The sequence below is a fragment of the Engystomops pustulosus genome, chromosome 8 (genome assembly GCF_040894005.1).
Source record: "Engystomops pustulosus chromosome 8, aEngPut4.maternal, whole genome shotgun sequence".
Taxonomy (NCBI): Eukaryota; Metazoa; Chordata; class Amphibia; order Anura; family Leptodactylidae; genus Engystomops; species Engystomops pustulosus.
This window is the reverse complement of record NC_092418.1, coordinates 71,718,965-71,735,105: the sequence shown is the minus strand read 5'-3', so window position 1 is coordinate 71,735,105 and position 16,141 is coordinate 71,718,965. Positions and strand designations below refer to the sequence as shown.

Below are 16,141 nucleotides of genomic sequence, written 5' to 3'. Positions count from 1 at the left end.
TAGCAGTAGATCTATTGGGCATAAAACCGGACTGGTCCGGATGCACCAGACCCTGCACCACCTCCGATAGGCGATTTGCCAAGACTTTAGTAAGTATTTTAATGTCTATTGGGAGAAGTGAGATTGGCCTATATGACTCGGGGTACTTCGGGTCTTTGCCCGGTTTTGGCAACACTACCACTATGGCCTCCCACATCGACGTAGGTAGCTTACCCTCCTCCGTTGCCTTTTCAAGCACCGCCAACAAATGTGGTAACAGGAATTCCTGGTACTTCTCAAAGAATTCCCCTGGCAGCCCGTCCATCCCCGGGGCTTTATCATTCGGGAGAGCCTTCACTGCCTCTTCTAGTTCTGCTAGCGTAATTGGGGCCTCCAGTTTTTCCCTGGCCTGCTCCGTTAGGACTGGTATATTAATGTTTTCCAGGAATTCCTTTATCCTGTCAGGGGATCTCTCTAATTTAGTTTTGTACAGATGTCCATAGAATTCTCGCAGTATTTTAAGGATACCCGCATCATCTGTTATCTCTTGTCCCTCTATGGAGTACAGACTTTGGATATGGGAACTACTCATTTGACTTCTCACCACTGTGGCAAGTAGATGCCCAGCGGCCTCCCCTTCTGCAAAGTATTGTTGTTTCAAGAAGAACCTCTTATATGACGCCCTGTCCAATATATGGTCCTTATATAAAGCTTGGACCTCTTCCCAATTAGTTTTGGAGCTGTCATCTGGACACTCTATAAATTCTCCCTCTGTCGCAATTACGCGCTTTTCCAGTTCCACCAGCAGTTCCCTGGATTTGGTTTTATACCTGGAGATGCGGGCGAATAGTAAGCCCCTTGCTTCGCCTTTAATGGCGTTCCATAATGCAAGGAGCGGGACTGACCCATCGTTGTATTCTAAGAACCTTTGTAGATCCGCCTCCAACTCACTTCCTACCAATTCTAACCAAAATGGATTGACTTTCCATATTGGTCTCTCTCTATCACCTGCTCCAAAGTCTAATTCCACTCTCAGTGGTGCATGGTCCGAAATACTGCGGGCCAGATATTCTACGTCCTTTACCTTGGTCATCATATGTTCGGAGCCTATTGCCAGGTCGATTCTAGACAGGCTACGATAAGAGGCCGAATAGCATGAGTATGATCTCATAGTAGGGTTACGGTATCTCCAAATGTCCAACCTCCCCCAACACCCTGGCCAGCGAAGTGTGAGGCGTGGTTTCGGCAATGGTGCCCTGACGGCATTTATCTAGGAACGGGTTCAGGTAGTTATTGAAATCCCCTACTATTAGGATTGAGTAAGTGGGTGAGTTGGCAGCCAGACGTAAAATTTGTTTTAGTACATCTGCCGTGTATGGTGGTGGTATGTATATAGCTACCAGAAGTATGGGATATTCCCTGATGTGCAGAATAGACACACATACCTGCCCTCTGAATCAATAACTTGTCTAGAGCACTGAAATGGTATAGACCTGTGGACGAGCACACTAACTCCCCTTGCATGAGTGGAAAATGTAAAGTGAAATTGCTGCCCTACCCATGCCCGGCCGAACTTTCCCACAGTGTCAGCTGTTTAGTGTGTCTCTGACAGGCATACAATTGCCGGTTGGTATTTTTTGAGTAGCTGAGACACGGCGCAACGCTTGTTTGCGTCTCCCATACCCCTCACATTCCATGCAATGACATTAAATGTATCCGCCATATCTTACTAGGGTTATATATATTGACAGTTGCATGAGTGATTCCCTAAGTCGTGATGCAGTCATATGGACCTTACAGTTAGCTAGAATTGTACCGGTACAACAATCCCCCTTACCCATTCCCGACAAAGACAAACATAAAAACAACATATACCACTCATAAGACATCCTTTCCAACTTCGGACGCCGGGGTATCCAATATCCTGATCCTTGTAGCTGTGAAAGTTCCTGTTGGTGAGCAAGGAATCAACCGAGGTAGATTACTCTGGTGCGCATAACAATAGACGTGTAGTCCTGGCATCAAAACAACTCAACTCCAAGAACCTTAACTACGGCAACTGAGTAGGTAGCTCCCATCCCCCCTGTGAGAGGAGAATATTAAACACACTCCAGCTTTTCCCAGGGTTAATTCCTTTCTGGTCGCCAGATGCGGCCTTCATTGATATAAAGCCAGTTCATGGCCTCTCTCGGTTGGTCGAAGAAGTGGGTCTCGCCCAAAGCTACTACCCGCAGTCTTGACGGGTATAGCATGGCATATGGTACCTGCGCCGAGCGCAGTCTCCTTTTCACGTCAGTAAAGAGGGCTCTCCGTTTCTGAATAGTAGAAGAAAAGTCCGGGTAGAAGGAGACCCTGTGGCCCTCAATTTTGATATCTGGTTTATTTCTCGCATGGTGTAGTATCAAATCACGGTCCCTGAAGTGAAGAAGTTTTATCAATATGGGTCTGGGGGCCGCTCCTGCTGGCAGGGGTCGAGTCGGGACCCTGTGGGCTCTTTCAATGGCAAACATTGGTGTTAGCTGGTCGCCCCCAAAGGTGGAAGTTAGCCACTGCTCAAAGAAAGTCACTGCATCTCTCCCCTCCGCTTTCTCTGGAACCCCCACCAGACGGACATTATTTCTTCTAAGCCTGTTCTCCAGGTCGTCCGTTTTGTCAAATAGTGCACGAACATCCTGGTTACATCTTCTTATATCTCTTTGCATAGGTGGAACAGCATCCTCCACATTGCTAATCCTTCCCTCCATCTCCTTCACTCTTTCATTAATCTTATACATATCATGCCTCATGCGTGTGAGCTCTTCTTTAAGACCCCCCATGTGCAAATCAAGGTTGGAGTTACACAGAGCCACAGCAGATAGAACATCTTGTAGTGCGGGCTCTGCTGCTGCCCTCTCCTGCTCCTCTGCTGCTGCTGCAGACTGTGTAGGGTTGCAGCTGCTCTTATCCTGAGCAGGTACTTTATGTGGAGTGTGGATCCCCTGGGGAGGCTCTGAGGTGGGTGACACACTGGGGTTTGGAGGGGCTGCTGCTGCCGCCTCATCTGCTGTATCAGCGCTGGAGCTGTCAGGGGCCAAGCTCTCATTTGGCGATGCCCGGGGGGATGTGTGTGCAAAGTGGCTGAGCCGCGCTGCGGCCGCCTCGCTCCTCTCCTTCTGCTTACTTTCGCGCGGCGGCGCCATCTTGGCCGCGCGCTCCGGCTGCTTCCCCTTCTCTCCTTTGCCGCGGGTCGCGGCAGTCGGTGCCGCCATCTGGTGTCTCCCGCCGGGTACCGGGTGTGATGGGGCAGCTGTACGCGGGGATTCGCTCACCGGTGACGCCAGGACACAGGATATTCTGCAGTAAGTCACCGGAGCTCCCTCAGCGTGCGTCCGATCACATCCCTGGTCAGGCCACGCCCCCGTGAGTAAACCATTTCTAAAAAAAAAAACTAATTGTACAGAAAATGTCGACTAGGGGGGTCTCTCCCATCCAACATTCTTACTAAAAAAATCCTTCTTCCTAGACATGAGATGTATCATTTATGCAAAAGTACAGGGAAGAAAGACCATCTAACCAGAGCACATTGTCTGCAAGTCTATCCAGGAAGTCAGGGCTAGGAATTAGGATTTAGCCTCCCTCAGGTCTTTAGTCAGCATTAGTGCCGGAACACTTGAGTCATTGCTAGCATAGAATTGTCTCTTGCATAGGAAAACATAAAAGAACGTCTAGCAACAGTACCCTTCAATAAGGACTCAAATACTCACAACAGTTCAATATGTACATGAAGGATACTGATGAAAGCAAGTCAGTCCTCAGATCTCAACCAGGAGGCTCTCCCTAGTCTTTGCTCTTTGGGAGAAAAGTAGGCTTTTAAAGAGGACCTGTCACCCATAAAAAAGGGTGACCCCATTTTTAGCAGTGATAAACTGCTAGCTTTATCGAAACCCTCCATTGCACCATTGGGGTGTTAGATGTGAAGAACAGTGGGCCAGGGCAAAACTTATTAACTTTCTGTAAAGCTCAGAGCATATCTGGGCAAAGGCCCTCCTCTTTTTTGTCACTTCTGTCAAGTAAACCCCAAAAATGAGGAGTTTGACCACAGTGCTTTATTTTAACTTTTGTTTTCTTAAATGGCCATGTAATCTCGATCATGCCAGAATAGTCCAGATAACAGACTATAGTTTGGTGTGGTCGGTTTCTTTGAGAAAGACCTGGATGCTTGCCTTCGTCTTTATACAATTTTGGATTAGGAACGATACAATGTACCCGGTCCACTACATTTATGAGTTATCCCCAATAGATGAGGCAAAAATCCACTACATACAAACACAAGGTCTCTCTGGGAGACCAACTCAGGGATGCCTACCACTCACAGATTATTGTAAGTGGAGCAATTCTCCAGGTCCTCAATCTTTTTCCATAAGTGCTTGTTTTCACTAACCAGATTTTGCATTAGCTTCTGCAGTGAATGTGGAAACTGTTCCTGCATTGCATGTAGCCGCAGATAAAGCAGAACCTTTTGTCGATAGGGCTAGAACAAGACATTTTGGTGCCCTAGAAATACCAAATTGGGCACCAGACCCTCATTATAAATGTAGGATAAAACACCTTTCGTAATGTAAGAGAGCAGCATGGAACAATCATAAGATAAAAGTGTCAGTCACCAAAAAAAGACGCATGGTTAGATAAAGTGCGCCGTTCCACACTACATGCATTGTTACACTCTATATTCAGGACTACGAATGAGTTTATAGGTTGCCCTGCTTTGTAAATGCCTCCAACACTTGGGCCATCCCCTTTATTTCTTTCTATTGACTTATGTAAGACAACAACCCCCATCATATATGTAGCCCGGCAACCCCCCCATTATATATGTAGCTCAGCACTCTTCCCCCCAGTATATAGTATAGTATATACTTTAGGAAGTGCATACAGGTCCATGTATTATCACAAATATCAGTGTTGATCATATTCTGACTCCAATGTGACACATTTTTGAATAAAGGGATGTCTTGTCTTGATCGATAAGCATCAGATACATATAACCACAATAAGTTACTAGAGAGCCTCATCTAGAACATATTAGTCATACATTAAAACGTGAAAATTGAACAAAGAAAGGAAGACTACTTATAAACCTTGTACAGCCTTGTATGGTTCATAAGACATGTCATTTTATCTATCCTGTCAGCTGAGCAGATACAGATTTCAAGAGTATAATTTAGCATTAAAAGAATGCCCTTACCCTGACTGTAAAATGTGAAATATTCATAAAAAATTATTCTAATGAAAGTAAAATTATTTGTACTCTATTTTCCAGGTTTTGGCAGCTTTTAGTGAGAGAATTAGCCTTTCAGCTACTGGATTTTACAGGTATTTATTGGATTTTGGATTATTTTACTAATTATCTCAAACACAGTCAACAACTTCTAGACAATCGTGTAGTGATGTTTAGTGACCAGATAAGATTTAATATATTAACCTTGTTATTCTATTGATTAAAATTATTCTTGGGTCTCCACTAGAAAACACATTTTGCGTCCATTTATGTACAGCAAGACCTGTTGGGTTAGGTTATCAATATCAGAGCCCAAACCCAATCATAGTTTCAGAGTAGTTATATTGTTGGACTTTGTTTATCCATTGGAATGCAATAAAACTCTGCAAGGTTGATGCCTATTAGCCTTAATTCTGGCTATTCAAGCCCCAGTAGCATATTAAGGAAATCTGCATATTAGGGTGATAAAAGATTCCAAATGTTACGGGGGACTAAAGAATTAGCCCTAAAAAGGGCTCGGATGGTATACATTAGATGAACCTGCAACCGGATCTACCTTAATCCATGATGGAAGGTTTCCTTTAAGCAGTACAGTTTCAAATGACTTTGAAAAGTCCAGATGCACAACATCCACAGCCTCCCCCAGGTCCAGTCTGGAACTTACCTCCTCATAGAAGCCAATCAGATTAGTCTGACAGGACCGATCCCTGATAAACCCATGCTGATGCAGGGTTATAAGGTTATGTACAGTGAGATACTCCAGGATAGCATCTCTAACAAACCCCTCAAATATTTTCCCCACCACAGAAGTTAGACTCACAGGTCTGTAGTCTATGGGATCACTCTTTGAATATTGTCCCATAGAAAAGCTGATCATCTCCTTCCACCATGACCCTCAAGGCCCGACAATCAAATATGGACAACCTATCCTAAGGACAAGTTATCAGAATCTGACTTTTGGGCACCTCTTTTTACTAGAACAGAACAAACAAGGTTTCTGAAGATTATTTACAAATCATTTCTTTCAGTGGATATGACACAGACATGGACTGGGAGAAGGGAGAAGGTCATATTGCCCCATATTATATCTTTGGAGCAGCTTGTTCTGAGATTGAGCTGGACCTTCTGACCGGAGGGCATAAGGTAAAGTGTGCATTTCATGTTTTCAACAAGGGAAAGGTAATCCTTGTAAAGAATTGCCTGGACATCATATGATGTATGCACCGTATGCTTCTAATGAAATTAACTAAATCTAGTAATTGGATCTACTTGTATATACAGAAACAAAGGAATTCATTGTACAAATTCTTATTAAAAGTAGTCTTAAAGGGATAAAAAATTATTAGCATAACTAAAAATGACTGGGCCATTACGTCCAAATTCTTTGCAGATGAGCAGCGGACACGGCAGTCTAAATGAGCCCTTATTTTTTGTCGTATACATTTTTATTCATTTAATTTAACTTTATTATATGCTTAAAATATCATAATCTCCATAATAATAATAATAATCTCCATAATAATAACAAGAATCTCCTTAATAATAATCATCTCCATAATAATAATAATAATAATAGTCTCCATAATAACAATAATCTCTGAGAAGATTCCTCTCTATATACCAGTGCATGGAGCCTGTGTAACAATGAAGCTCTTGGTTACATAAAATCCTCCTGTTGCCAGCCAGGAAACCCAATTTAGCAAAATCTTCAAAATTGAGCAAAAACTTCCCCCTATAGTAGCAATGGACTCACATACACCACCTCCTATGGGGTGTAGTTTTGCGATTAAATTTGCATTCTTTCTCAGTTTCAGAGTGTTGCACGGTGTTGCACACTCTGTGGTGTATTTTTTCCGCCATTGCGTGACTTTAGAATTGCTTTTATTTCTCGCTAAAAACGCAAAAACGATGTTTGCACAAAAAATTGCGACAATTATACACCAAGAAGCTACATAGGGCTAATGATAAATCTCCCCCCCTTGTGTCTGGGGAAGCCCTGGGAGATGTACTTAAGGGATGATGGGAAATTACCTAAGTCCTCTAAAAAGGTCAAAGCACCAAGCTAAGCTTATTATATATTTTTATATTATAGATTTATAGCATTTCCTTAGGATTTGTTATAATTGTCCCATAAATGCTGATCCCTTTTCAATAGACAGCTGGCGGCACATGCATAACTCTTACTGATCTCTGAAAGGTTCAAGAATAATTTCAGCCACCTCTCTATTTATTGAATCCATGGGAGAGGGCTCAGAGGACCCTTGTTCCAAAAATTATTGTTAATTACTGTGAATTCAGTGAAATGTGTTACATACTATGGCCACAGTATGTAATACATTATTTGAAGGGTTCTTTAAATGCTCTTATGTTATGTTTACAGTTTTCTAGACCTATACTTTAACAGTGAGTTCTAATCCAGGATAAAATTCTGGATTCCTTTTACTTCCTCTACTGTTATTTTATTTGCTTTTAATTTTATGTAAATCTTTTAAAATTCTATTTCTAATAAACAGAACCTCCGCACCGATATTGTTATGGATATTGGAGAAAGCATAAACCCAGGCATAGATATTGGTCAGGTATGTTAACCTTAGGATATGTGCACATACAACATAATTGCTGTCAGTTTTTGTTTTCCAAGTTACCATTCATATGTTGAGCCCTTATTTCATAATAATTTTGTGCTGTTACACCATTTCCTAATTTGCCCATATATAGAAGTACCTTTTTCCGGTGGTCCTTACATATATCCCCCTTTCATTTATCCCCACATGAATGTTCTCTCATTAGTCCCCCACATAATTGCCCCATAAATGCCCCTTTTCTATACCCTCCTACTTATAATGACTCCTTTTTGTTGACCACTATGGCAGTAGTTCCTTCACTGCATATATTATTTTTAATGTTTGTAGACTGAGTAACCTGTAGACATTATTCTTCATATATTTTTCTGTTTTCTAAATGTATTAGCTGGAAGGTGCCTTCATTCAGGGACTTGGTCTATACACAATAGAAGAACTCAATTATTCTCCACAAGGTGACATGTATACATTAGGACCTGATAAGTATAAGATACCTGGTGTGAGCGATGTCCCCACTGAATTTAATATCTCCCTTCTGGCGTCATCTAAGAATCCATATACCATATATTCCTCTAAGGTGAGCTGCCAAGTTTCTTACTTATAATTTAGAAAATCATTAAGTTGTATACATAGGAGTCTAGCTATAATTGCAGATTCCCTTTCTACAGCCTGTGTGTAGTCATTGTGTGGGGGGGTTGGGTTGTACAAGATAGGTAACCATATCCTCTGTTACGGAGAGATCCCAATTTATCGCGATAATGGGGATCCCCATTACCTAAGTTTGCAAGGAGTGGTAGTCATTTCCATGGGACTGCCATAGAGAAGCCGAGTACAGTGATTGTCACAGAATAAAATGTAGTGGAAACGTTCAAGTGGGGAGACTTGGCACCTCCAATGGTCAAACTACTACTGGTCAGACATCCGATAAAGGATAAGTTTAATTTATCAAACAATCCATTTAAATCGGACTTGTACAATTCTGTATGCACCATTTTTTCTCAAATGTTGCCCATTGACAGAATTTTATAATATATTACTTAGGTTGTGTAGAGTGAAATGGGTCTCCTTGTATAACCAAAACTGTTGTGGGAGGCATTCATGTGGTTTCCCTGATGGCACTGACACTACAAGCACTTGGGCCTATATGGATGTTTTTATATTATGTAATAAAGTTTTTACAGTATATTATGTGAACACATTTTTAGGACTATATGCTGGTATGGATGGCAGTATAATTTAAGTTCACTAAATGATGAGATGCAAATAGCAGAAAGTCGAAATACTTGTGCTGATGTATGTACACACACTTTATATGGAGACGATACAAATCATCATGATAGTCGTTCTAGATAATGAATGCCAGTTTCCCATTACTTATGTATGAAGAGATGTTTCCTTTGTGATCACCGGTGCTATTGCTTGCTTAGTTGATACACCACTTATTAGACTCTTATGTACCTGTCTCTTTTGTAGGGTGTGGGGGAACCAGTCCTTTTTTTGGGGTGTTCTGTATACTTTGCCTTAAAAGCTGCAGTGGACTCTGCTCGAGAAGAGCGTGGATTACCAAAGATTTTTACACTTGGCAGCCCAGCAACTTCTGAGAAAATCAGAATGGCCTGTGAAGACCACCTAACAAAAATGGTATGATTCTGTAATATTGTTTAGACCTGAGCTGCATGTCAACCACATTAATAGAGCTGCAGTCAACAAATATGTCGTATTTGTCTACCACAACTATGATGTCATGGTAGTGCATTCTGCTCCCTCCAGCAGGCCTCAGATAGCTTGTGATAGTGTTTCCAATAAAGTGGAATAAATCAGGGGTCATAATGTACCTGAGGGGTCATAATGGACCTGAGGGATCTTTCCTAAAGATACAGCTGAACCTGTTGCTCATTTTTAAACTAGTGCTGCAAGTAATGAGTATTGTCAAAATTAGTTACCACCTAGCCAGAGGGCGTTATTAGAGACTTTCTTCTAACAATGCCGCTTACATACAGTGCTCTACTATATGTATGGTAGATACCTCCATAATATGGTTTAGATACCAGCTACACCCAGGGAGAAGTATTTACATTCCAGTTACATTTAGTGATGTCTTTGCTGAATGAAATCGAAGGAAAATACTGAAATCTGTGCATCTGTAGTTACTCAGCTGGCCTTAGTTAGGCCTCTTTCACACTTGCGTTGCACATCACGTCAGAGTCTGATCAGGGGGCGATCAGGGTTTGGTCAGTGAAAAACTGACATTTTTCATCAGTTCAAGCAGTTTTCAGTCAGTTTGTTCAGTACCTTCGTTTTTTACACTTTTTTTGGTGTTTTCAACCCATTTGCGATGCGTTTTTCAGGCGCAGATAGCATGTGTGAAAAAGACTGAGGACTGAGGTCTATCTTTTCTATAGCAACTGATCAGTGAAAAACGCATTGGACTTGCATGTGTCTCAGAGTGCAATGTGTTTTTCATGCGTCTCCATAGACTTGTATGGAGCGTTTTTCACGTGTGTGTGTAAATGTGCGGAAAAATAAACGTGCGTTTGAGCCTGAAAAAAATGCAATCGATTACAATGGGTCAGAGTGCAATGCAAGTTCTGCACGCCAAAAGCATGCGCAGAACACGCACATGAAAAACGCAAGTGTCCTTACTTGACTATATACTTACCCAAATATAATTTACCTATTGTTGCTTCTGACATTTAAATGGTTAATAATCTCCTGATGTTAGAGGGGGATATGTCTGGAAGCTTAAATCGTAATGCACAGATTAGGGGTTCATGCACACAAGTAGGAAATGTAGATTTGTGTCAGAGTATTGTTTCCCCATCTAGCACACGTCCTTGTCCACTTCTGTGGTTCATGCACATGGCTGTGGATTCCACAAAGATAGAGCAGGTCTTATTCCTGCCTGTACTGTGGACTGTGCAGTCTTTTATTATTGTCATTGGAGTGTAAGCAGCGCGACACACAGGCTGCGCACAAAGGTCCATGGGACGGTTGTTTGTGACACTTTGTGTGCCGTTAGCCTATGGTTGAAGGTTTTATAATGCTCAAATTGCTAGAGGAACTGTGGCTTCCCCTAGCTTATGGGCTAAGTTGGTCTTCTGACCACTGCAACCTCCACAGATATGTCAATGCATTAAACAATTAAAACCAATTTCGCAGGCCCACAGTTTCAGAAATCGGAATCTTGATATCTCTTGGTTATAGACACATACATTACTATTCCTATGATAAAGCAGTGATGAAGATATTGCATGTTCCCTAACTGAATATTCGGACATACACTATAGAACATGTAAGTAATTCTTTCCTTTTGTTTTTCAGATCCCAAGAGATGAGCCGGGAACATTTATCCCCTGGGCTATTGATGTCACTAAATAAGCAAGACAATGCTGCTGTTTGCTGACAACACTTAATGGGAAAATGAGAATTATATTGATGATCTCCGCTTTTCTGTAATTGAAGTGATTCTATAAAATTCAGAATAAAAAGCAGCCATTAACATTAATCATTGCAGTATATAATCAATTCTTAAAAAAGCTTCTCACTTCTCAGAGGGAGGGGAATAAATATTTTCCAGCATTTTACTTCCAGCCATGTGCTCCTCCTCTTTACCCCTCCTTACAGGACTTATAAAATAGAAACTTTCCTCTGTGCTAGGGTCACACATCTCCTGACCCTCAGCAGCTCGATCCCTGAAGCCATGGTTGTAAGTGCTACATCTGATCAGCTTATCTTTTTTGTAAATGGAAGAAAGGTAAGTTGATGTAAATGTCCTACATATTTGATGCCACATTTTATAGGAAGTCCTCATTTCATTAATCTGGCAATGCAATCCATGAGCTTCCTATGTTATACAAGTAAATGATGTCCTAATAGCCCACTGTATAGTTTACATAAATATTCATCCATGTTCCTGTGAATTGTGGTGTGTCCAGTTTTTCTAATGGTTAAAAAAAGACCTGCCATGAAATATTTAGAGAACTCTACCATCATCATGGCTTATATATCCATTCTGCAGTGCAGTGCCTAAAACTGTACCCCATATCCAAGCTTCCTTTTCATATTGATTCCTACTGCTTATCTTGCTTGACCTCATACTCCTGGTATTACTAATTGTATGCCATATATTGTATCAGAAGCCATAGAATAGATGCATAAATATTAGTAACATGACATTATTACTGTTTTAGTGCTCACTAAAGGTTTGTCTTTCTGAAATAAGTTGCCGTAACTTTGTTCCATACTCTATAACAGAAGCCGTCTTGAGAAACTGTATCACACGCTTTTAGAAAAAATTCAAATCATGTTTTATACATTAATGATGGTTGTGGGTGTTTCATTGTTCAATTGTAAGGAAATCTAATTAAATTGATTAAATCTAATTTGATTACAAGATTCTTCTCCATTGTGTTATTACACTGCAAAACTGAGAAACTTCTTAAACTAAAGTTTGCTATACATTGGTTATACAGTTATATCTAGATGTGGCTTAATGGGAATCTGGTGCTTGGAGAAAGAGACACATCAAGGTTTAATAGATACAGAGGGCTATGCTCAAATTTGTGATAGAGACTTGATAAGGTGCCCATCAAAGTTTACATATAAAATAACAATGCACATATGGAAAGTGTACGGAGATGTGTGGTTTCATCATTTCCAAGATGAGATAAAGATGAGATGATGTTTTCAACGACTATATCACTTGATATTACATCACTTTTTATTACATTTCTTTATATGTTGCAAAATGGCGAGAAAATGGCATTTTCGACTTTGGGTGCAATTTTCCGTTACAGGGTTAAACACCAGCCATAACCGTTATTATATTTTGACAGATCAGACATTTTGGAAGCCAGTGACATGTTTATGATTTTTACAGTTTTTTTTTTTAATTTCAGTTCTGGGGAAAGGGGGGTCATTAGAATTTTTTTAATTTCTTATCTAAGGTTTTTTTTAAAATATTTTTTTAGATCCTCTAGGGTACTTTAACCCTAGGTTGTCTGATTGATCCTACCATATACTGCAATACTGCAGTATGGTACTATATGGGAATTTTCCACATCATCTATTACAATGTGCGATTTGTTAAAACATCGGCAAAAATAAGACAGCCTCAACTCTTTCTATGAGCCGTGGCTGTCATATTAACAGATCGCCGTTCCCCAATGAACGGCGGTGATTGAAGGGTTAGTTCGTCCTAGGCTACAGGGGCAGGGGCCATTTCCATTTGACCGTTTGTGAATGTGATCATTATACATATTTTATAATATGCTTTTACATCTGTAATTCTATGACGTGATAGAATTGTGTTTGTTCACTGCTGAGTCTGCCAGAAGCATAGCACTATAGATTAGGTACTATGCTATCACTCTCTTCATCTGATATCTATAAACCTCTCACACACACACAGATTGAGACCCTAACCAAAGCTCAAGGAGACTGTGCAGGGCTTAGTCAAGTTCTAATGCAGAATAAAGTGCCATCATGTGGTCGTTGTTTCCAACATCTTGTAATTATAAGTTTGGTAGTCATTTATAGGTGTCAAACAACCAGCTTCAGCTTTTTGGGCGAGTAGTATTAAAGAGGAACTGAATAGTTTTCAGTGGCAGCACATTTGAGAGTTTCAATACATTGTTCATTTGGAGTTGGTAGCCACCCAAAATGGTTACATAAAATTTTACTCTCACTGAATGTGGTACACAGACCCTCTAAATCTGTGTCCCTATAGCACATAGGAGAGCATGAAGTGGAGATTTCTCAGAGTCAAATTTAGGAATACCACTCATTAAGAAGCTCTGATCAACAGTAGTGGTCAATGTTTTATGTACAGTATTAGAGGTAGCACATTCATCCATAGAAGCAGAAAGATTTGTAGATCTAATTTTGTCTCCCATTTGGACATTGGTGCTTTTGAGAGCATGTTTTCCTCCCTATTAAATCGAAGATCCCTTATACACTTGAGTATAAGCTGTCCTGAATATAAGCCAAACTAAGAAAACATTTTGACTCAAGTATAAGTCTAGGGTGGAAAATGCAAAATGCATTGGTCCCCTCACTACCGAAATGTCCATCAGCCTCCCCTCATTAGTGAAACGGCCAGCAGCCGCCTCCCTCCACTAATGAAATGGGACACAGGACCCCTTGTTATACAATATCTGGAGCAGTATCATGATACTCCATACCGATATTATATTTTCAAGAAAAGATAAAAGCATAATCTGAACTCAAAATGTTTATGATGTGGTCACATGAGGCATTTGTAATTAGAAATGCAATGCCTGGGGCTTGGGCGCAGTCTGATTGCATATGCTGTACTGCTGTCTAAAATCTTCAGGGATTTTGTAATGTCTGGTGTGGTGCCAAGTGACTGGTGCAAGGCAAATGTGGTGCCAATATTTAAAAAAGGCTCTAGAACTTCGCCAGGAAATTACAGGCCTGTAAGCTTAACTTCCATTGTGGGGAAAATATTGGAAGGGTTAGTAAAAGACTATATACTGGAGTATGTGACATCAAATAGTATATGAGTGGTGAACCCCAGGGTTCTGTGCATGGCCCACTACTATTTAATATATTTATTAATGATATAGAGGTAGGAATTAATAGCACTGTGGTTATTTTTGCAGATAACACCGAACTATGTAGTGTAATACAGTCTATGGAGGATGTTCATAGGCTGCAGGGTGACTTGGACAAACTGAGTGTTTGGTCATCCACTTAACAAATGAGGTTCAATGTAGAAAATGTAAAGTTATGCACCTGGGGGCTAATAATCCACAGACAACATATATCCTTGGGGGAGTAAATCTGGGAGAGATCCAGTACACCCAGGTCCCTTGTTGAGAAGGACCTGGGTGTACTAGTAGATCATAAATTAAATAACAGCATGCAATGTCAATCATCTGCCTCTAAAGCCAGCAAGATCTTGTCATGTATCAAAAGTGGTATGGACTCTCGGGTTAGGGATGTAATATTACCACTGTACAAGGTATTGGTTCGGCCTCACCTGGAATATACTGTGCAGTTCTGGGCTCCAGTCTTTAATAAAGATGCCCTGGAGCTGGAGAGGGTTCAACGAAGAGTCACACAAATGATAAGGGGTATTGTGGGTCTCAGTTATGAGGAAAGATTAAAACAACTATATTTATTTAGTCTGGAAAAGAGACGACTAAAAGAGGACATAATTCATTAAATAAATATATGAATGGTCCATACAAAAAATATGGTGGAAAGTTGTTCCACATCAAATCAAATCAAAAGACTAGGGGACACTGTCTCCTTCTGGAGAAAACACGGTTTATCACCAGAGGCGACAGGGCTTTTTTGCTATGAGAACTGCCAATGAGAATAGCCGGCCTCAGGCACTGGTCACAGGCAGGGACAGCGGAGAGCTTCAAGAAGGGACTAGATGCCTTTTTACACCTAGATAACATTGATGGTTATGTTATATAGAATTGTTTCCCCTAAATCCCTTCCTCATTCAATCCCTTCTCTTCTTTGGTTGAAAATAACAGTAGGTAGCTGCATAGGCTAGTGGTTAAGGTCACAGTATTTCTGGAGATTGTAGGTTCAAATCCCATCTGAACCAAAATTTAAAAAAAATTGAATACCATAAAATAATTTCATAGTATATAAGGCTGGAAAAAGACACTGTCACAGAGTAGGGTGTTGGAAGGAAGGAATGGGGTCTGTGGACCCTCTGGACCACCGCGGGAGATGGTACTAGGAGTCTAAGTGGCACCTGGTCTTCCCCAGAGCCCGCCGCAAAGTGGGATGGTCTTGCTGCGGCAGGGTGCCACGAAGTCGTTCCACAGGTGTGACTAGCCTGCAGTGGCAGCCAAGGTAGAGGAGATGCAGAGACAGTCCAAGCATGGGATGACAGCAGAAGTACAGAGCTGGAAGGAAGCCTGGAACACTGAAGCAGGCACATGGCACATGAATGCAGAAACAGGAATGGGAACACTGGTAACACAGGAACATGGAGGAACACTGGAGCACTTTCACTTTACAGGAAAGTACAGACAAAGTTTCTCCCGGAGACGTCTGGAACGTTCCTTGACAGTGAGGAGGACTCTGTTGACCTGCATAGGTTCCACTTAAGACTGTGCGGCTGGAGGCTGGGAAAGCTTTTGAAAAAGCGGAGCCAAGTGAGGAAAACGTGGAAACGGAGCCAGAGGTTGCTTGTGGTGAACCATTGTGCTCCATGAACTGCACGTTTATATGAGTGGCCACGGTGATGAGGTCACTCAGAGTAGCCAGTAGATCACAGGGAGCCAGTGCATCTTTCACCTGGGGGGACAGTCCTTGCTTGAAGGTAGCTGACAAG

At 41.3% G+C, this 16,141-nt stretch overlaps 2 protein-coding genes across 6 annotated transcripts in view; both read left to right on the top strand.

Moving 5' to 3' along the window:
- The window catches only part of LOC140075372 (aldehyde oxidase 1-like), a 152,418-nt gene extending 140,205 nt beyond the window's left edge, over positions 1-12,213 (top strand). For all 4 annotated transcript variants that reach the window (XM_072121172.1, XM_072121170.1, XM_072121174.1 and 1 more), the window contains 6 exons: positions 5,279-5,331; positions 6,265-6,379; positions 7,750-7,815; positions 8,207-8,395; positions 9,292-9,459; positions 11,140-12,213. In XM_072121172.1, coding sequence (XP_071977273.1) covers positions 5,279-5,331; positions 6,265-6,379; positions 7,750-7,815; positions 8,207-8,395; positions 9,292-9,459; positions 11,140-11,196 — 648 coding nt within the window. In that variant the 3' untranslated portion in view covers positions 11,197-12,213. The remainder of the gene's footprint in view (positions 1-5,278; positions 5,332-6,264; positions 6,380-7,749; positions 7,816-8,206; positions 8,396-9,291; positions 9,460-11,139) is intronic.
- Positions 11,467-16,141, top strand: part of LOC140075371 (aldehyde oxidase-like) — a 61,059-nt gene continuing 56,384 nt past the window's right edge. For both annotated transcript variants that reach the window (XM_072121169.1, XM_072121168.1), the window contains exon 1: positions 11,467-11,572. In XM_072121169.1, the coding sequence (XP_071977270.1) occupies positions 11,519-11,572 (54 nt within the window). In that variant the 5' untranslated portion in view covers positions 11,467-11,518. The remainder of the gene's footprint in view (positions 11,573-16,141) is intronic.